Source organism: Nuphar pumila, chromosome 1, assembly GCF_984573655.1.
Source record: "Nuphar pumila chromosome 1, dmNupPumi1.hap1.1, whole genome shotgun sequence".
NCBI classification, from domain to species: Eukaryota; Viridiplantae; Streptophyta; class Magnoliopsida; order Nymphaeales; family Nymphaeaceae; genus Nuphar; species Nuphar pumila.
In genome coordinates this window covers 1,429,629-1,451,213 of record NC_143249.1, presented here as the reverse complement: position 1 = coordinate 1,451,213, position 21,585 = coordinate 1,429,629, and the positions used below count along the sequence as shown (strand labels likewise).

At 39.1% G+C, this 21,585-nt stretch overlaps 1 protein-coding gene across 1 annotated transcript; it reads left to right on the top strand.

Moving 5' to 3' along the window:
• Nucleotides 1-6,050: 6,050 nt before the first annotated feature.
• LOC149847643 (serine/threonine-protein kinase STY13-like) lies at nt 6,051-21,090 on the top strand. Its single transcript, XM_089980962.1, has 6 exons — nt 6,051-6,466; nt 6,572-6,704; nt 11,731-11,926; nt 19,944-20,068; nt 20,148-20,306; nt 20,391-21,090. The coding sequence occupies exons 1-6, from the start codon at nt 6,219-6,221 to the stop codon at nt 20,697-20,699; spliced, it is 1,170 nt and encodes a 389-aa protein (XP_089837088.1). The 5' UTR covers nt 6,051-6,218; the 3' UTR covers nt 20,700-21,090.
• The last annotated feature ends 495 nt before the right edge of the window (nt 21,091-21,585 follow it).

Below are 21,585 nucleotides of genomic sequence, written 5' to 3'. Positions count from 1 at the left end.
CATTCACATATGAAAATCACATGTTGCATTTTTCATGTTTGCAATGCCTCGTGAAAGTTTTAAAATGTGATTCAAAATCATAAGAAACCTATGATAGTTGTAAAATCACAAGTGTTGCAAACATGCCTCAAGTAGGGATGGCAGTGGACCGGGGTGGGGGTGGGGGACAGGGTCTCCACCCCTGCCCCGTTTCAAAATCCGAACCTTCATCCCTGCCTCCATCCCCGCACAGGGATGAACTTCAATCTCCACCCCCGCCTCCATCCCCATTTCATGTCCTTCATCCCCGGTCCAAACGGTGGCAAGGCGGGCCCCCGTTTCCCCTTAGTCTATAGTCATCCCTTAAAGGATTGGGGGCGGGGCTAGGCGGGCATTGAGACGGGGGCGAAGAAAAGCTTAAGTCCATTCCCGCATGGGGATAGATTTTAACCTTCATCCCCGTCTCCATCCCCGTTTCATGCCCTTCATCCCCGATCCAAACGGGGCGAGGCAGAGCGGATCCTAGTTGTCCCCCGGTCCACTGCCATCCCTAGTCTCCTAATTTTACACCAGGAAAGAGTGCACACCGCAGAAATGCATCAAAAGCAGAAAACCCTAACTTTCCGTGGCATGCAAAATAACCCATTTACTTGCATATATTGAAAAAGAAAGTGTCATGTATTTATCTGAGCTTTTGGTTTTGCATATTTTATAGTTTTAATTCTATTTACTTGCATTTTTGCTAAAATATTTATAAAAGCGAGTGAAATATAATACCAAACTTAAAATTTCTCACGAGAATTTGACAGCCACTTACTTATTGTCTTATCTATAGACTAAGTACAAGGAGGATGTTCTTTCCATTGATTGAGAAAATAAATATTGTGAATTTATTGAAAAATGTACGTTTTTTATCAGCAAACAGTAAAAACAAGTGTTTTTTCTTAAATAAAAGATTGACACTAGAAATCGACAGTCCGTTAATTACCGCTTAGAATTTTTGTCACTGTATTCAGATCATTTTCCACGGTGGGGATGGATCTTGCCCAGATCCAACGGCTGACAGATCCAGGTAATCACATTAAAAAACAGAACAATAATATCTTGCTTTAGTGTAGAGTTACAACTGTGCCAGTTACTCTTGTTTTGGAAACTGGTGGATTTGTGGGTGAATGTTAGGTCGGACTTAGGTTGGGTTCGGATGGGATATAAGGCAATTTGATTCGGAGCTACATTGAGACTATCTGATGGAGAGAAGCTTTGCGGAATCTAGATCCAATTAGGATACCTAATCCTAACCGGATACTAATTTACATGTAAAAAGGTCAGGTTTTGGCAAACCGAGTCAGATCCAGACTCCAACTTGGGTACTGATTTGAAAAATGCCATAACCAAATCCGTGTTGGTTATTAATTGATTTTTATTGATTCTCACTACATGGGCTCAGACTCAGTCACGTTTCCGATCCAAAGCTGGACCCGTTTACATCCCTACTGGTGAAACACAAAAGCTATGTCACAAAGACACGACGCGGGTTGCAATGACATGAGTTTTTTTAATTTTTTAATCAATACAAGATGATTTTTTGATGTTTTAATATTACAATTTGCATTTTTTATTAAAATAAAACCTTAAAACAATAAAAATGATAAAATAATATTAACTTTTTTTCTATACATGTTAGTGTCCCTGTCTACATGTCTGAGCGTGTTTGATAGTATCATTAAGGACACGCTACCAAAATGACGTGTCTTTGTGACATAGCATAGAAAGACCATCAACTGTTGATTTTTTTTTTTAAAGGTAAGCTGGGGTTTAGGCAGACCCCTGCCAGTTATACGACTATGCCATTGAGTTTTGAACCAGCAATGTCCCAACACAAGGTGACTTGCACTAGCTGCTCCTACCAGATAGCCCGATTACAATACATAAATTTTTATAAATCCTCAAAATTCGGTGGTGTACAATGTACAATATTTTTTAGATTCATAAAATTAAAGATTTTTGTTGAAAAAACATAATTTAAAAGATGATCTTTAGCATTTGAAACATGCTGAATACATCTAGGTCCGACGGTGTTTGAATGCAACCACTTATCCAGATGAACGGGGGAAGGTGGGACGATATTCTATTATAATTTCCTAGATTATCTCATTTATCTGGATAAATGGGTGCACCCAAACACACCCTTAGAGGTGACATGACCCAGAGCACTCCATCCATTTTTATGCTTGTGGAGTAATGTGAAGTGACACAATTGAGTGGGTTCCAGTTGAATTCAGCAATGGACATCAATACTCTTATTTGCATTTTTTTATATTTACACTGAGAAACTACCCCAGGATCAGAGACCTAGCCATGCTGGCAGCGTAGACCTCCGGGGTCTTATTCTTTAATTCTAACTGCAAAAGGGGCCACCCTGAGGAACGGGTCATACATAGGGATGGCAGTGGACCGGGGTGGGGCGGGGGACAAGGTCTCCACCCCCGCCCCGTCTCTAAAATGTAACCTTCATCCCCGGTCCACCCCCGTGGCGGGGGAGACTTTGGACCTCCACCCCCGCCCTGTCTCAAAATATGAATCCCCACCCCCGCCTCATCCCCGCCTCGTACCCGCCCCGCCCCCGCCTCGCCACTGCCCCCGCCACATCCCCACCCTATCCCTCTTCTCCCATCTCTCCTAGAAAACAAAGCCCACAAGAGAAAAACAGAAAACTCTACAATTACTTCAAAAAACACAAAACTGAACAAAACTCACTGAGAGTTGGCTTCCAAGCAGGAGAAAAACATCAAAACAAGTCCAAAACAATCAAATACAATATACAAGAACAAGAAGTAGTCATAACAAGCAACACCTATCTTCTTCAAAGCACAAGAAACCAAAAAAAACTGAAAGGAAAACAACCATCTTAAAGAGGAGTGGGAAAACAAAGGGTGGTGATGAGAAAACCACATTACCGCTTGAGAAACAAGCATTGAAGAGGCAGTTGGAAAGGAAACGAGAAGATGGGTGTCGTCCTTTAGGGCAAGGAGCGTCGGAAGCTGGTGGAGGCATGGAAGATACAATGATGAAAAGAAAAAGAAACCCTTGAAGCGAGATGTGAAAGAATTGGGGCGGTGAAGCAAGAGGAAGGCTCTACAAGGCTCTCAAATTCGATCCCTTTGTGGGATTTCCTCTTATGAGCCCTCTTCCCACACTCATTGGAAAAAATAATACTTTCGGAGGTCCCCCTTCCCTTTTGGTGTAATTGCAAAATGCCGCACACCTTATCAGATATTTACTATGGCACCGACTGGGGATGGGGCGGGGCTAGGCAGGAATCGGGGTGGGGCGGGGAAAAGTGTAAGTCCATCCCCGACCGGGGATGGATTTTAACCTTTGTCCCCGCCTCCATCCCCATTTCATACCCTTCATCCCCGGTCCAAACGGGGCGAGGCGGGGCGGGCTCCGCTTTTCCCCCCGGTCCACTGCCATCCCTAGCCCCAAGTATATGCAAAAGCACCTTTGGTTGATGTAGTCTTCTTTTGCTTTGCTGAACACAGTATATGAATGAACTCAATGAACAAAAATTTCACCAATGAAGAAAATAATATTTTTGCATCCAAACAACTTGATTGAAAATGTAATTCTTATTAAATAGATCATGTTGAACATTGGAGTTAAACCGAGCAAAAAAACCTAAAAATTATGAACGTTTACTAGATATAGCATTATGAGGAATAGTTGGCTTTTTCTCTCTCGTTCGTTTCTTTGTATATTTATAGCAAAAAAAAAATTCACTTTTACCTTGTTAAACTTAAATCACAAAAACCAATTTATTACATTTGAAAAAGTGCTTTTTTCAAAATAACCAATATACTCTACCTTGAAAGGTAGTTGAGATTTTTTTTTTCGTCTTCTTGAATCGTGCTTTAGTTATTTCAAGTTGAACACTGCTAACAATAATATAGCTAGTTCAAAGTTATATAAACCTATACACCTATGTGTGTGTTTACGCAGCGGCACTGCATGATAGCTATCCATCTTGGCGTTTCTCGTGATGGGTGTAGGGTCCATATCGAGAAATGTTGAGATGGATGGTCAGCATCAGTGGATCTGTTGCTGCTGCATAAAAAATTATATATACACACACACGAAAACCCGTATCATCGAATGGATTTTCGTCGAATGAGGCTCTGCCACACAGTTGCATGCCCAAAAAAAATCCCAAAAGGGTTTTTAGGTTCTCGACCTCCGGTAGAAACAAAAAAAAAACTTTAAAAAAATTTGCGTCTGAAGACTTAACTGTTATATATATATATATATATATATATATATCAGCGACAAACCAACAATCTCAACAGCCAAGCTTTAGAAGTGCATAAAGAATCTTGTTCTGCTTTGAGAAATTAGGTGAAAAAAAGAAAAAAAAAGGAGTTGAAGACTCACAAAAGGGAAGTATAGGTTCTTAGAACTCTTTCTGGACCCGCCGCTTACATCATCCTTTGATTCCCAACTTCACAAAGAGCAATGATATCCAACATCTTCAAACTTCATATTCCAAATGAAAATGACAATCACACCAAACATTGGACACATTAATTCCATTTTTTCTACTTCCTTGCTATTATTAATTTTGACAACCACTGAAATCAACAAACTAGATTCTAGAGCCTTTTTCTTCTTTTTTTCATTTCACTCTACATTTAGCACGGCCAGGATGTAGTTGACAACTCCACTATCATCACCCATTTTCAACTCCACTTCCATCATCCTTCTCTCTCACCTCTTCTCCAACCCTGACTTCCATACAACACTCTTATCATTTTCCAAACAAGAGAAAGGTGTCTACCAACCCAACCATTTTTTCCATCCGAGTTTAGGACCAACCCCAATACTTAGGGTGCTTTATGATGATGGGTTTGAAATTTGAGCCACATTGTAAGAATTTTATGGTAAGGACATGACGTTTACAGGTGGCCTTGAACGGTGCATTAGAGAGGAAAGAATCGTAACCATACGTTCTTCTAAAGAGATTGAGGATGAACGGTGGGCGAGAAGTCCCAGTGGCCCCCACAAATTGATTGGATGATTTGACATGTGAGTCACAACCACTCTGTCCGTTCTCTCTTCCCCCCTTTTTTTTTCTTCACGAGTCGACCGCACCGACAAGGCAACCCAAAGCTCGAAAGAAAAGGTCCGACCCTCAAGTCTCGCTCACTGAACCAAAAAGCCTCACCCATTTTTTCATCTACAACCCCAATCTCTCTCCCACAATTACCCAACACGCCATTCACCCTTGCAAGCCCAAGTGGGCTCCAGCTTCCAGGCGATGAAGTCGTAGTTCAGGACACAGTTCGACCATAGACCACTAGATCGGATAACGCTTAGCAGCAGGCTGTAATTATCTTTCTTTTGGTCGATCGAGCCGAGACGAGTTAGTCTCCAAGTTAACTTGTATGGACTCTTCTGTGCTCAATCATTCGTGCTTTGTGTTGATTTAATCGACTCTCACTTTTTCTTACAACCATTTGAGTGCTCTCAGTGGCCTGTTCGGGTTTTATTCTTTTTTTAATTTAGATGTCTCGCCAGGGGTTGAAAGGTGTCACGTTGATCGTGATCTTGCTTTTGTGCCTGCAGTTCATTGTTACTTCCTTGCCTAAATGGCAAGAGACTCGCACTCCGAGTATCAAACTACTCGCAACGTCTTTCAACTTGAAAAGACATAAACCGATCCACTCAACCAGGTGTAAGAAGCCTTTGTGAGTGCTTGTTTGGGTTTTCTTGAGCTAAGGAAATGCAATAAACTTGATCCAGTAGGTGCCTGGCTAGGCTTATATCAGTCAAAACAACCAAGTCTACGGAAGATGGGTTGAGCAAACTCAGGTTACTAATCTATAAAGACCGGGCCAACCATGGTTGAACTCACTCGGACCGAGCAGCGAAGGCCAGGTTTTAGTGGAGTAGTGGGTGCAAGGTCAGAGTAGTAATTTTGGTAGGTAGTCTCTCTCTCTCTCTCTTCTCTCTCTCTCTCTATATATATATATATATATAGAGAGAGAGAGAGAGAGAGAGAGAGAGAGAGAGAGAGAGAGAGAGAGTCAACCAATTGCGCGTCCCTGTTTCAAAAAAAAAAAGACTCCGTGCGGACTGTAGAGCACGCGCCGTCTCTCTCTCTGAAGCAGAAGAAGATGATGGGCAGAGTGTTGTTGTTGTTGGGCGTCTCTCTGCTTTACGGATGACGTGTGGTTGGGAGAGGGATGATGATGATGATGCACAGAGACGAGAGCCACCGGAGGGCCGCCGTAAAGGAGCCCGTCAACCTCTCTAGGGTCAACCCCGAGAGCAGCGGCGAGAGGGATGGCATCGCCGACGACGCGTCGGAGCACGGTCCGCAGCTCGCCTGGGACGACTGCAGGATCGACGACCAGTGGCTCATCGATCCCACCCTCCTCTACCTCGGCCCCAAGATCGGCGAGGGCGGCCACGCCAAGGTCTACGAGGGCCTGTGAGTCCCCTCTTCCTTCCCACTTTTATTATTGATTCTCGCATCTCTTTTTTCTGCTTCCCCCTTTCGTCTCCCTTTCTCTTATCTGTGGTTGTTTTCTTTTAGGTATAAGACGGCGAGCGTGGCTGTGAAGATCATACAGCCCGGTGGGGCGGCGGCCGAATCGGCCAGGCGGAGGGAGCGGTTTCTGAGAGAGGTTGCGATGCTTTCACGGGTTCAGCATGACAACTTGGTCACGGTATAAATCTGTTTGCTCTTTCATTTATTTCGCTGTACGAATTGCTCCGTTTGTTGCAGGAGGAGCATCGGTTTCGCTTTGTGGAAATCGGAATTGGAATCTCTGGTTGGTTTCTTGGTTTAATTGTAACACTTGAAGCTTTGATTATACACGGTTCTAGCTTAGAAGCTGCATACGTGTTCAAGAAAAAGTACGGGTTGTGATGCTTGTGTTTGTCAATTAAAGCTTGTTGCTACTTCCTTTTTTTCATATATACGAAACTAGAGCGGTTTTCTGTAGCGTTGTTGCTTTAATTATAGGGAACGGAACTCTAGTTGTACAGAATTTTAGTTTAGAGATTGCTTGCTTTCAACAATGATTATGGGTTTTGATGGCTGTGTTTGTCAATCAAAGATATCTGCTGGTCTGTTCATATATATGAAATGGACGCAGTTTCTTCCCTTTCGTATATGTCCTGCGTGATTGGAATTCCTGAGTCTTGGTGGTCTTGCTAAATTATGTAAAAGACTGACCTGCTTGTGCTTATTGGGAGGAAGAAAATGGTCACCAGGTTTGGCTATTCTAGTATAAAAATTGGTCGGATTTTTTGTATGTTTTAATTATTTTGTGTACAGAACAAATCCAAATTCTTGATGGTCCTGACTGTATCACAGGCTATATATTATAATCTTTTGACGGTGTTTTTGCAATCTTCCTGTTGATAATAGTTTTTATCAATCTTGTCTGTATCGTACCATATACGCATCAGTATCTCGATACGGGTGTGTATCGCATGCATCGTATGATACGATGTTGTGTCGTATGTATGATACGGTGCCTGCGAACTTAAAAATGGGCATAACCGTGCTTTTATTTTTTTGGGTTTTAAGGAGCTTTTGAATGGCCGAAACCCTCATTCGTATAGAACATACTGGAGAGCTTCTCACGTACCCTAGGAGCTGGCAGACCGTTTTAGAGGCCATTCTTTGCATCGGGGAGAGGGATTTCGTGATTTTTTTAAGAGTTCATCATTTTTTCACCCAAAAAAGTGGGTTAAGGTAAAAAAAAGTGCATTTTCACAATTTTTTCACTAAAGAAAAGGGGTCAAAAGCTACTCTCTAAAAAATTTAGTCTTAGGGCACTCAAGTAATGAGGCTCCGCACTCCTCCAACAAAGATGACATCACATGATCCGGCATGGCAATGGGACACTCAAGTAATGTATGGAAAGCGATTGAAAATCGAGTGCAGCTATTGCCATAATATTTGTGTTTATGTAATATGAAAGTACGAGTCTTGAGGCATGTTTTTAATTGCAAGATATTTAATATTTTGCATTGTTCTTGTGAGATAGTTGATGTTTGATGATGTCTTATGCAGCTCATAGAGACATAAATGCTTCATATGTGATTTTGTGGTTGTATTTTATGCATTTCATCATTGTTTTCTTTATTATGATTTTTTAGTTTTTTTCTATTTTTCTGATTTTTTAGATTTTTTTCAAAATTTATGATTTTTTTATAATACAATATGAACATATCTTATTTTGGGCCTGACCGATATGGGTTACGATATGATACTTACAACCTTGGTTTTTATTCATTCAAATGCATTTTTCAATCTTTCCCTTGTTTTCCCCTATGTTTTCATTCTTAATGCTATCCGGAATTCAGTTGAGCTCATGAAGGAAAAAACTGCCATCATATTCTGACACGATTAAGGTCTCTTTCAGGGCACCGGCTTCCACAGATTGGATTTTATGGTTCATGCATTCATGGTTCATGCATCACCTTTTGATAGGTCGAGTGTATGCAGTTCAGTGCATCTGGTATCTCATGCCAAGTCCATGTTCAAGTATGCTTTCAACATCCTTTCTGAATACCCAACCAACTAAGGCATCATCACATATTGGAAAGGGGTGTGCTAGATGAAGCCATGATTCCTAATTCATACTGTTAGTTTGCTGGAGGAGTTTCTTTCTTTTTTTTAAGGAGTAGACTGCTGGAAGAATTAGCTTTGCTAACTTAGGTTTGGATATTTTTTGAAAGAGAAAATTGGGATAGAAATACTGATTCTTCCTTGGCGGCAGTGAAGCCAAGAAGAGACAAAGACCCATGATACTGGGCAGGATGGATCTCCAGATCTGTGTGAATGCAGATAAATATTCGTAAACAACTTACTATCACACATGAATAAAGAATAACTGTGTTGTTTTTACTAACAGATGGGATATAGAGTACCACTTGTTACAATATACCCACTGTCAGGTAGAGCAACAAAAGAATGGCATGGAAAGGATATTACTCTCTATTGAGTACTATTGTACAACATGGAAATTCCATGTCAATATGTTCAGCAATATGGCAAAACTTTGCCAAGGGATGCTGGGTGATCACAATCCTAGGACATTAAACTCCACGCTGTATCACATGAATACGGCTGTGGATACATGGATATGACTATGTTTTGTGAAGTTTCTGATATGACTACGATATAAAATAATATAGGACAGGAGTCAAAATGGAATAGCCGTGTGACTTAGACTCCAGGTATATAGGGATTGCCTGGCTTGTTACAAATGCCCTTGCAAGGGTGCATGTCAGAAAGAAACCTTGGCAAAGTGGTGGAACTCTGTCCAGTCTGATCACTTTTCTAGCATTGCATGTGGTGCCAAAAGTCAGGGCTTAAAAAATGTAGATGTGCAGCGGGAAGAGAAAATGCTATTGTGTCAATAATTGTTATGTGATTGTGGTGTTTGACCAGTGGTTGAGCTATAGTTTCATCTCTTTGTATAAAATAATATAGGACAGGAGTCAAAATGGAATAGCCGTGTGACTCCAGGTATATAGGGATCGCCTGGCCCGTTAGAAATGCGCTTGCAAGGGTGCATGTCAGAAAGAAACCTTGGCAAAGTGGTGGAACTCTGTCCAGTATGATCACTTTTCTAGCATTTCATGTGGTGCCAGAAGTCGGGGCTTAAAAAATGTAGATGTGCAGCGGGAAGAGAAAATGCTATTGTGTCAATAATTGTTATGTGATTGTGGTGGTAGACCAGTGGTTGAGCTGTAGTTTCAATTCTTTGTTTTTTCTGTGCATCATTTAACAAGCTTTTGCATCTTACATTTCCAGCATACCAGAGAATGGAGAAAAAGGTGAAATCCAATTATGGTTCCAAAAGAGGCTCAGTCATCTAGGAAAATGTCAAAGCATAGCCTAAGCTTCAAGCAAGTAATGGAAGAGAAAGGCAAATATGTGGATGTCTATAGGCCACTATAATAGGCTGAATATATATATATATATATATATATATATATATATATATATATATATATATATATATATATATATATATATATATATATATATGACAAGGTTGCACCATTGTCCTATATGATGAAGATCAAGGTGAGAATGTCTAAAACAATCTCTTGCTTCAAGTGACCAAAATCAAGGTAAAAAAGACTTCAAAATCAGCAAGTAACATTAGAATGTAAGATTATATTGGGAGCATCATCACTCATTGCCCTTGCTATAGGCTCGTACACACGTTTACACAGACACATTGCCCCTATCGCTAACCAAACTCTGCATTCCAATCTTTTGACTGTAGCTAAACCAGCCCAAGCCCAGGAACTCTACTGTGATGTCCTTGTCTTTGGAGGAGGTATGTTGTGACAAAAATAGATCAATCTTGAAGTTCTGGATTAAGAGAATAGTTTTGGTTCCTTCTCTTGCCAATTTAGCAGGGGATAAACTTAAAATCAGAACTTGTGGTTTTATGGGACATAGTAGTTTTAATGCCCTCAAATTCTGGACAAAGAGAAACGATGAGTATGATGACCTAAAACAAGTATCAGGATCGTTCTACCATCTAGGCCACTGCGCTCTAGAACCAGACCAAGAGGGGTAATTTGAATATCTGACCTGTTTATTCAGATATTGAGATCTTGGATATGTATTCTTGCTGTAATGACCTAAGTTCCTTTTGGTGACTGGTGTTTTCTCCCTGTTAGTGTGATGATAGATTCCTCTTGAGTTCTCCTAAAGATAACATTTTCCACTTTAGGTTTTTTCATTAAGTTCTATCTAGCATGAACCAGTTTTAACATTCTGGGAGATCCAACATATTTTTGATGGGTATGAGATGACTGGCCTGCCTTGGTTAAATCAACAATTTAATGCTTGCTAGAAAGTAAGTTGCTCTCCTAAACCTTAGATTTGATGCTATGAGAGAGAATTTGAGATAAAAAAATATTGGTTGCCATTTGTTCACACTTCACAGCTAAGTGAACACATGAGCAAAGAAAACTAAGCTTCCTTATGTATAATAACAAACTGCATGGATGGCGACAGTAAGTTTTAAAATGTTGATACCAAAAAATTGTGACTAGAACACATGATTATCTTTTAAATGCTGGCTAAAATGATAATTTTCCTGATTTTTTTTCTTTTTGCATGTTAACCATTATTGATGTGTGAAAGGCAGAGAAAAAATATTTTAAGTATGATAGTTTGCCATGCCAATGTATTGTTATGATACCTTTGCTCTACGTGGTGCAAAATATTAACCTAAGCTTTACTATTCTGGATAATGTGCAATTATTACCACAACCTTAGCATATGTTCTTTCTTCTTTTACCCCATATTCAGCAGGGCTCCAGATTGTTCACATTACCGTGCTTTCCTGTGGTATTGCACTCCATATATTTTTGTGCATTTCTGCAATTTACGGTTGTCAATGAAGTGTATCCATGGTTTTAATCTTTGTGAAAAAAGATGTGTTATAATTGAACCCTTGAAATATTTATTAAGAATAAAGCTTCAATGGAGACAGAATTTTCTTTTGTAAGTCACTTATCAATAGAAATATATCTTGAACATGGAACTTTTTTTGGTTTTCTTGTAAACATTGATATGGTTGTTTGATGCTATAGTACTCTCTTGCTATCAGTTATTTTTTATTGAGTGAGTTTCCTAAAGAAGGCAAGTTAACAAAAGGTCAGATGTTGAATTTGGACTACTGATTTTGTTCACTGTCTTTGAAACAGTTTATCGGTGCTTGTTTTGAGACAAACATGGTGATCGTGACAGAGCTTTTACTTGGTGGTTCACTTCGAAAATACTTGAGATCCTTGCGTCCAGGGTACTTAGATTTACGTCTTTCAATCAGCTTTGCATTGGACATTGCTCGTGCAATGGAATGCTTGCACGCAAATGGGATCATCCACCGTGACCTGAAGCCTGGTACTAGATGTTAAGTGAATTTGCATGTGTTTCTGTGTTAGTCTTCCAATCCTTCTTATATTTGAAGATTTTTAACATGATATGCATCTGTGTGAGGTATTTGAACACGTGTGTGTGTGTGTGTGTGTGTGTGAAGATATCGTGGGTGAGTAGATGTTTGCACTGTCTGCAGCTGATGAACTTTGAGACGGAGAAGTCATCCTGTCATTGAGTCTAACCTATAGATTGTGGATGTGTAGTGCCTTTTTACACTCTCTGTAGTTGAAGCAGTTTGAGACAAAGAAGTGATCCTGTCACTGCTAGTTTAACATACAGGCATCCATAGGAAAATTCCTGTGTAGTTAAAAGCATGTCTAGACAACCTACATCTGGGTGCTAGCTGAGCACTTCTGAGAGGTGCTTTAAAAGAAAGTATTAACTTGTTTAGTTATGATGTTGGGAAAAAATTGAGTCATGATTTAGTAAGTTCTTGTGCACTTGTTTTTTATAATTGTAAAATAAAAATTAATTTAACTGTTGGGTTTCTAGGCTTGACACCTAATACTTTTGTCTAATGTTGCATAGTTTTTTTTTTGGGATTTGATACTCATTGCAAATGTAAAAAACAAACAATAGCCATGATAGTGACAGAAGTCAAGAGAATCCTTACTGTGAGACGAGCCATTTCTCATCATGATAGGTGTCAAGTGGAAGTGCAGTGATGTATGCAGCTGGAATCCTTGAAGAGTTTGTCAGCCTATGATGAGTTTGTAACATGATCTGATGACACAGTCTTTTCTTGCATGTTCTAGCTCCTACATGTATCCACTGGGAGATGTAAGATGGATGGGTGTCAGAAAAAACTGGGTATTTCGGTGGGATTGTGGGGAGCCAGCATGGAGGAACTGATAGTTATGCTATTTGTTCTTTGCTGTAGGTTCAGAGGTTAGGGTATCTCATGGGAGTACTATATGATGTTTAAATGAAGTTTGTGCTTTAGAAACTTTGTGATGATCATTTGCATCCCCATCAGTGGCGAGTACGTTCAACCTAAGAGAACACCCTTTGCCTCATGTTCTAACCTTTCCACAATAATGGATCAGGAAATAGTTAAAACTTTGTTTTGCACTTGTAATTAATTATGTGGGTTTATTTGGTGAACTAGGAGTTTCAAGTTCAAAATGAAGAAATTAAGACTTGAAATATATGAAAATCGAAAGTGTACTCATAAGAAGGTAACTACTCACTGTCTTACAAAATACATGTATGATGTTTGAGGAGATCCATCAGAGGGAAATATCTGTAATTGTTGGGAATTATGCTTGTAATGAAATGGTGGTCTTCAACAAATGCACGAATAACTCGCAAACAAGTGTCTATTGGAGACACTACAAGCATGACCCTTGAAAGGGTATAAAAGGAAGAACACTTGAAAAATAAATAATACTTTATTCATGAAGAAAATGCTTAAGAAGCATAGTAATTTACATTGAAGGGGTTCACCCCTATATACACAAAAAAGTGGAAGAGAGAGGAGAGCTCATTTTGAGCTCTCCAAAAGAGGCGTTGGACTGTAGTCCAACGTCTCTTATCATAGCTGTTGGACTACAGTCCAACAACATTTATTATAGCTGTTGGACTACAGTCCAACAACTATTTGCACAGTCAAGTTCCAACAGGAACTTGACTGGATCAAATATCTAGTTTCTATTTAACTAGATGCTAAAAAAGAAAATAAAGAAAAATAGAAAAAGAAAATAATAAAAGAAGATATAATAATATTAAATAATATATATATATATATATATATTACAGTTTACATTTTAACACTCCCCCTCAAACTTACGGTACAATGAGCGAAAGTTTGTCTAAGAGGAAGTGAAATCTGGGAGCAGCGAGATGCTTGGTGAAGAAGTCTGCTAATTGATATTCTGATGTAACATATGGCAGATCAATGGTTTCATGTAAGTATTCCTCTCTGACATAGTGACAGTCCATCTCAATGTGTTTAGTGCGCTCATGGAATGTCTGGTTGCTTGCAATGTAGATCGCACTTTTGTTGTCACAACACATCTTTGAAGCTTGCGTTGCTTTAGCTCTCATATCCGCTAGCAATCGTCTGAGCCAAACAACCTTCATAGTGGTGGTTGTTATGGCTCTGTATTCAGCTTCGGTGGAGGAAAGAGAAACTTTTTGTTGCTTTTTGCACTTCCACGAAATTAAGGCTTCACCTAGGAACACACAAAAACTAGTAGTTGAATGTCTATTATTGGGATCGCCTCCCCAGTCAGCATCAATATATGCAATTAAATTTAATGAAGATAAAGCAGACAAGAAAAGTCCTCGTGAAAGAAAGGATTTTAAGTATCTAATAATACGCAAAATTGCTCCCATATGCATGGAGGTGGGAGCATGCTGAAACTGACTGACTGTATGAACCGCATGAGTTATATCTGGCCTAGTAATGGAAAGATAAAAAAGAGCTCCAACAAGCTGTCTATAAGGAGTAGGATCATCAAGAAGTTCTCCATCATCAATTTTCATTTTAACATTGACAACTTCTGGAGTGTCTACTTTCTTATCATCTGTAATTTCAGACCTGGAAACGATATCAAGAGCAAATTTAGATTGAGATATCAAATACCCTCGAGGGGAATAAGCAACTTCAATGCCTAAAAAATATCTTAATAAACCTAAGTCAGTCATTTCAAAGTGAGTTTTAAGAAGAGATTTGATATTTGCAACTCCCTGTTTGTCGCCTCCGGTGATGATCATATCGTCCACATAGAGAAGAAGAATAATGATGCCTGCATCAGATTTCTTAACAAACAAAGCAGTGTCAGTTAAACAAGGTTGAAAACCAATATCAAGCATAACATGACTAAATCGGTCATACCAGGCTTTTGGAGCCTGTTTAAGACCATAAAGAGCTTTTTCTAGACGAAGAGCTTTACCCTTAGGGATACTAATACCAGGTGGGGCTTCCATGTATACTTTTTCAACGAGATTCTCATTCATGAAAGCATTTTTGACATCTAATTGAAAGATAGGTCATGTTCTAATGGAGGCCAAGGCTATTAAAGTTCTAACAGTGGTCATACGTGCCACAGGAGCAAATGTTTCTTCATAATCGATGCCATACTCTTGGGCATATCCTTTTGCTACTAAACGGGCCTTATATCTTTCCAGGGTCCCATCACTTTTGGTTTTGACTTTGTATACCCATCTACAGCCTATAGGTTTCTTATCTGGAAGGATATCTTGGATCGTCCAAGTATTGGCCTTTTCTAGTGCATCCAATTCTATTTTCATGGCTTCTATCCATTCTATATGATTTTTGGCTTGAGAATAGGATGATGGTTCAACATATGATTGTATTAATGTAATGGCGGCCCTATACGTGGGTGAAAAAGATTCATAAGACACAATTTTTTCTGGAGGTCTGGAGATTTTAGACATTCTTCTAGGTGAGACTTTAGAGTATTTTTGTAATGCACATGGAAGATTTTGCTCTCTACGTCTTGAATATTGTAGACTAACATCCCTATGGATTTGCTCTTCATTATCATCATTTTCAACAACAATAGGACTTTGATCATTGTCAAGGTCACATCCAACATCACATTCATTGGATTTTGAAGTTGGATCAATTAAAAACGAGTATTCAGTGGCATCCTTGGATTTTCAAATTCAAAGAAGCTTTCTTTTTCCAAAAAAGATACATTTCTTGACACATATAATTTGTTATTTTGAAAATCGAAACACCTGTAGCCTTTTTTATTATCAGCATATCCTAAAAAGGCACATGTGATTGCACGAGGAGAGAGTTTGTCATTTTTGTTGGTGAAAACAAAACATTTGCATCCAAAGACTCTTAATCTAGAATAATCTGGAGCTAAATTAACAAGCTTTTCTATTGGAGTTGTATTCTTTAATGAGGAAGATGGCATCCTATTAATGAGGTAGGTGGCGGTTAGGACCGCTTCAGCCCAAAAACTTTTTGGAACTTGATTTGCAATTAGCAATATCCTAGTAGTTTCCATAATGTGCCGATGTTTGCGTTCGGCTAGGCCATTCTGCTGTGGAGTGTGTGGACATGATCTTTGATGTGTAATACCATGTAAATTGAGATAGTCTTTAAATTCGTTGGACATAAACTCTCCCCCTGAATCAGTGCGAAAAACAAAAATATCATTTTGAAATTTATTTTTAACCATTTTATGAAATATTTGGAAGTTAGCAAAGATATCACATTTATGTTTAAGAAAATAAATCCAAGTATGTCTAGAAAAGTCATCAACAAAAATGATATAATATGTATAACCACCTTTGGAAATAACTGGTGCGGGGCCCCAAACATCCGAATATATTAACTCAAGTGGTCGTGAGGAAACAAAAGTTCTACTAAGAAATGGTAACCTTTTCATTTTGCCAAGAATGCAGTCTTTACAAGAAAAATTTTCAGAATTACAAAATTTTTTCAAACTTGGAAAATATTGAATTTTAGACATATGAGGATGGCCAAGTCTTTTGTGCCATAAATCCAATTTTAATTTCTGAATATTATAAGAAAATGCATTCTTGGGTAATTCCAAAAAGTCCATATAATAGAGTCCTCCTTCTCTATGGCCTTTCCCAATCAGCTTCCCTGACTGGCGATCCTGTACCCAACAAGCATGAGAAGAGAAGGATATATTACATCCATAATCAGATATTTGCGAGACAGATAAGAGATTCAAATTAAGTTTAGGGATATATTTAACTTCTGGGATAAATTTTTTTTTGGATTTTTGAAGATTTTCAAAACATCCTATTCCTTTTACTTCAAGAGATGTGCCATCGGTTGTAAAAACCTTTGACACACTTGAGTTATTTTTAAGACATTCGGATAGATTATTAACATTTGGGGTCATGTGAAAAGAAGCATCAGAATCTAAAAGCCAAGGAAAGTTACCTGGACTGGAGAAAGATGCAACTGCCGCTCCAGTTGAGGCTTCGGTTGAGGAGGATACCCCTTTGAGAAGAGGTTGAAGGATTTCCATCAGTTGAGCCATAGACACAGGTGCATCTTGATCTTTTGACTCGGATTCAACAGATGCAACTCTTTTTTCTTCTCTTCTTTTTAACTTTGGACATTGAGGCCTATAGTGCCCCGGTTCATGACAATGATGACAAATAACTTTTCTTTTATTAAAGTCGCCGTTTTGCCTTCCAAAATGAGGCGGCTTGTAAGTACGAGTATGATTCTTCGGTCTAGATACAGCTAAAACTGAGTCATCATCAACTTTTGGAGTACTTTTTCTAAGTCTATTTTCTTCCATAGTGAGCTCTTCTATAGTATCAACAATAGAAAGAATTTTTCCACGATGTAATAGGGCCGATTTGGTGGATTCAAACTCCGGCCTTAGACCATTCACAAATTGATAGAAATGTTTCATATCGAGTTGCTTTTGGCGAAGCTCGATATCTTCGACACAATGCCATTTGGGCTCAAGAAGAGTCAACTCTTCCCAAAGTTCGGACAACTCATTATAATATTCTCGAATAGTTTTATCTTTTTGAGTCATTGTTCGAACTTTGTCTTGTAAATTACATACATGTGCAATATCTTTAAGGGAATACATGTTTTTGAGGTATTCCCAAGCCTTATCGGCATGCTCAAACTTAGCTAGACTAGAGCATTTTTTAATGTCTATGCTATTGATGAGCCATGACATAATTTTTGCATGCCCTATCCTCCACTCTTTCCATTTCTTTTCATAAGTGGCTAACGCCTTACTCTTCTTTTCTTCCGTTAGAGGAACCTCTTTATCACCCTCTTTCTTGGTAAGAGATAGTTTAGGTTCCAAATCGGAACCATCCATTATACCCCATAAACCTTTTCCCCAAATGTAGTGCTTCATAATCGAAGCCCACATTACATAGTTAGTATCATTTAGCTTCATAGGAATGATGGTGATCTTATTATTGTCATCCATCTTTTACAAGGGTAAGAGAGGAATAAATAGGAGGAGAGAGATAGAGAAAAAAAAATACAAAGAAAAGAAAAAGAGTAGACAAGGGAATAAGAGAGGATACAAAACCAAAATTTTTTGTAGCACAAGTTCGCCTTTCTTCAAACAAATCTTCTTGAGCCAAGAACAAGGTGATGAAACACTTTTTGTAAATGTGGCACGGAAATCGAGGCGAAAGCACTTCAAGATCTAAGGATTTCGTAGCTTTGATACCATGTAATGAAATGGTGGCCTTCAACAAATGCACGAATAACTCACAAACAAGTGTCTATTGGAGACACTACAAGCATGACCCTTGAAAGAGTATAAAAGGAAGAACACTTGAAAAATAAATAATACTTTATTCATGAACAAAATGCTTAAGAAGCATAGTAATTTACATTGAAGGGGTTCACCCCTATATATACAAAAAAGTGGAAGAGAGAGGTTGAGCTCTCCAAAAGAGACGTTGGACTGTAGTCCGTCTCTTATTATAGCTGTTGGACTACAGTCCAACAGCTATTTGCACAGTCAAGTTCCAGATCAAATATCTAGTTTCTATTGAACTAGATGCTAAAAAAGAAAATAAAGAAAAATAGAAAAAGAAAATAATAAAAGAAAATATAATAATATAAAATTATATATATATATATATATTACAGTTTACATTTTAACAATGCTGCTTTTAAATGGGAGGTGACTGGTTCAAATCCCATTCTCTCTTGTGGAACCAGAAAATGTAGCACAGCTTCCCCATGATTTATTCTAGTTGCTCTCGATCTCTAAATAGAAGTATCCAAAAAGGTCCAAAATATAAACCTATCATGAATATTCTGCATTAACCACTTCAGAAAGCATCATGGGATGGTTATAAAAGTTAGGGCCTATGGAAAGCACTTAGCTGAGACAGGGGAAAGATCAAAGAACTGTTTCTCCAGACATCTCAGTCAAATAATAAACTGAATACCTTACACGCGGAAAGCAATGACTAACTGATAACACTATATTCCATTATGTAAGCTTTGTCAAAATGAAATTTGTCTAATGAGAAGGTTAGGGGCCTCACTTCTACACAAAAGGAAAAGCTTGATCAGGCATTTGTATGGTAGGCCTACAGTATGCTGGTGTATAATTTTGAAAGCTTTCCTCCAAGTTTTTTCCAATGAGACCATGACTCCAGCTCCAGCCTTTGACCTGGACAAAGTCACCACGTTTCATGGGACCTTGAAACCAAGGTAAAAGCTGGTAGCAGTTTTTTTTATTGCATTTCAGGTAAAATGAGTGCATCTTTATGGTTTGTGGGAGGGTGTGTTAGGGCGTGGATGATACTGACAAAAATTAAAGTTTGAATTGTCAAGGATGAGGCTGAGATTAAAAAATAAGAGAATTTGGATGAGGGAGAGAGGTCTACAATTGGGATAAGAGACTAATCAAGCTTTCATAAAATGGGCTATGTTGATGTGGGATTGATCAAAGACATACAGGGAAAGAGAGACGAAATGGTAGTGCAAGAGAATGCTTGTAGTGTCACATGATGTGGAGAAAGGACCATGTGGTGAAAGGGCAGTATAATTGGTCTATTGCATGGCTAATGTCAGGGTTCTATGTTGGGGGTAGTAGTAGACCTTGGTGGTGATCATTTGTCCACCTGGTAGAATGATGTCACTGAGGTGGGAAACATGGGCATCTTGCCTTTGAAACATTATCCTACATATTGCTATAAATCAGATATGATGCCACGGTTTGAGTCTGACCTAAAAGATTCTGTTGCATAAACCAAATATAGCAGGTGTTTGTGTTTGTCTCAAAGATCTCAAGTCATGTTGTTGGGGACCTGGGGTTGTAGTTCCCACTGTCACTTTGTTTAGTGTTCCAGATGTGAAGGATTTAAAAACCTTTGTAAGTTTCTGCTTGACAACTGGTATATTTACGTTCATTGGCTGCTTTATGTTCCTTTCCTTGTCTGTTGTGATTGTAGGACTGTTCTTGTTTCACCTTGTTTTTTTTCCACCTCCAACCTGACATCTGATTCCTGATTGCTTCAGATAATCTACTTCTGACCCAGGATCAGAAAAAGGTCAAGCTGGCTGACTTTGGATTGGCGAGAGAAGAGACACTGACTGAAATGATGACTGCTGAAACTGGTACATACCGATGGATGGCTCCTGAGGTACCTCTTGTTGTCTTGTTGGAGCATTTTGCTCTTTCATCATACACTATGCTTATTTGCCTTAGGTTTGACTTTGCAGCTGTACAGCACTGTCACACTTCGTCGAGGGGATAAGAAGCATTATGATCATAAGGTTGATGTATATAGTTTCTCTATAGTTTTGTGGGAATTGCTAACCAACCTCTCACCCTTTGAGGGCATGTCCAACCTTCAGGCTGCATATGCTGCAGCATTCAAGGTGCTATTCTCCCCAGTTCCTAGTCATTGTTTTGTTTGTTTGTTTGGCATCATTATTGATTTTCAACTCTTGATTCTTCTGTAGAAAGTCAGGCCCGATGTCGAAAACCTCCCAAAAGAACTTGTTGCCATCTTGGAGTGCTGTTGGGCAGAGGATCCAAACAGTCGCCCAGAGTTTCATCAGATCATTCAGATGCTATGTAACTTCTGCTCATCTCTCTCTCCTTTGGAGACCACGACTCCAATGCCTCCACCCGTCATGGAGCTTGGGCAGAGCAGTTATGTGCCTACAGACTCTCCTGGTACGCGCCATCTGATGGACAAATCACAAGAGAACAAGAGCATTCAGAGGCCCTCTCGGTTTTTTGGGTGCTTTAATGAGTGCTTTTCGTAGCTGGCAGGGGACTATGAAGGTTCCAATTTTTTTTGTTACAGCCAAATTTTGCCTGGATCAACTTTCAAAGGTATATGGTTTGAGTCGTTGAGGCAGATACTGGCTGTGGTTGCTACTGAACAAGATCCAGAGAAAGCTTTGGGCAGTCTTCAGTGAATATATCTGAATTACACTACATTGTACAGAGGGGAAAGTGAGACTGGAGATGATTCTTTTGTAAGTTGAGAAGAAGCTTGATCGAGGGATACAAGTCCAGTTGTCATGGTTGAAGCTTTAACCTGTCATGCTTTAGCCTCTCTGATTTTACTTTTCTACAGTTGTAATGACCAGACTTTGTCACCCATAAAAGAAAAGAGGGAAAGAAATCAGGTGAATTCACTAAAAGCAAAAATGTCATCTTATTGCTTGATACTCTCCCAAGCCTAGTCTCAGAGGCAACAATGTGCTGCCGAGGTTCGGCTGAGAATCAAAAGCTAGTCCTTTTGATTTTGGTTGTGCTTACTGATGTGCAGCTTGGCCATATGATAGACAAAGTTTCTTGAGCATGCGACAGGTAATGGTCTTGACTCTTGATAATGAGCTGGGATTTAACTTTAAGCTCCCTATTTTCATTGATATAACATTAGTTGCACTATTTACAAATAACATCTGACATATTCGGGTGCCGATGTGGAGGTTTGTCCTTCCTGGATATGATATCCGTATCCTATTCACAAAAGCAATAGTACTTCGCCTAGATGTCATCTGCGGGACTGATAATTTTGGAAGTGCGTGTTTCCCCTCTAAAGGCGATGAAATAACTTGTCCACAATTGTAGGGTAGAAACAGGATCTTTTAGTTTTCTGATCTTCAATCACCCTTCCTAATTCACAAAAGGGCATCATCC

Coding starts and splice junctions, on each gene's coding strand:
- LOC149847643 (XM_089980962.1), top strand. CDS start 6,219: ATGATGATGATGATGCACAGAGACGAGAGCCACCGGAGGGCCGCCGTA. Junction 6,467..6,571: donor GCCAAGGTCTACGAGGGCCT/GTGAGTCCCCTC, acceptor GTTTTCTTTTAG/GTATAAGACGGCGAGCGTGG. Junction 20,069..20,147: donor ACCGATGGATGGCTCCTGAG/GTACCTCTTGTT, acceptor TTGACTTTGCAG/CTGTACAGCACTGTCACACT.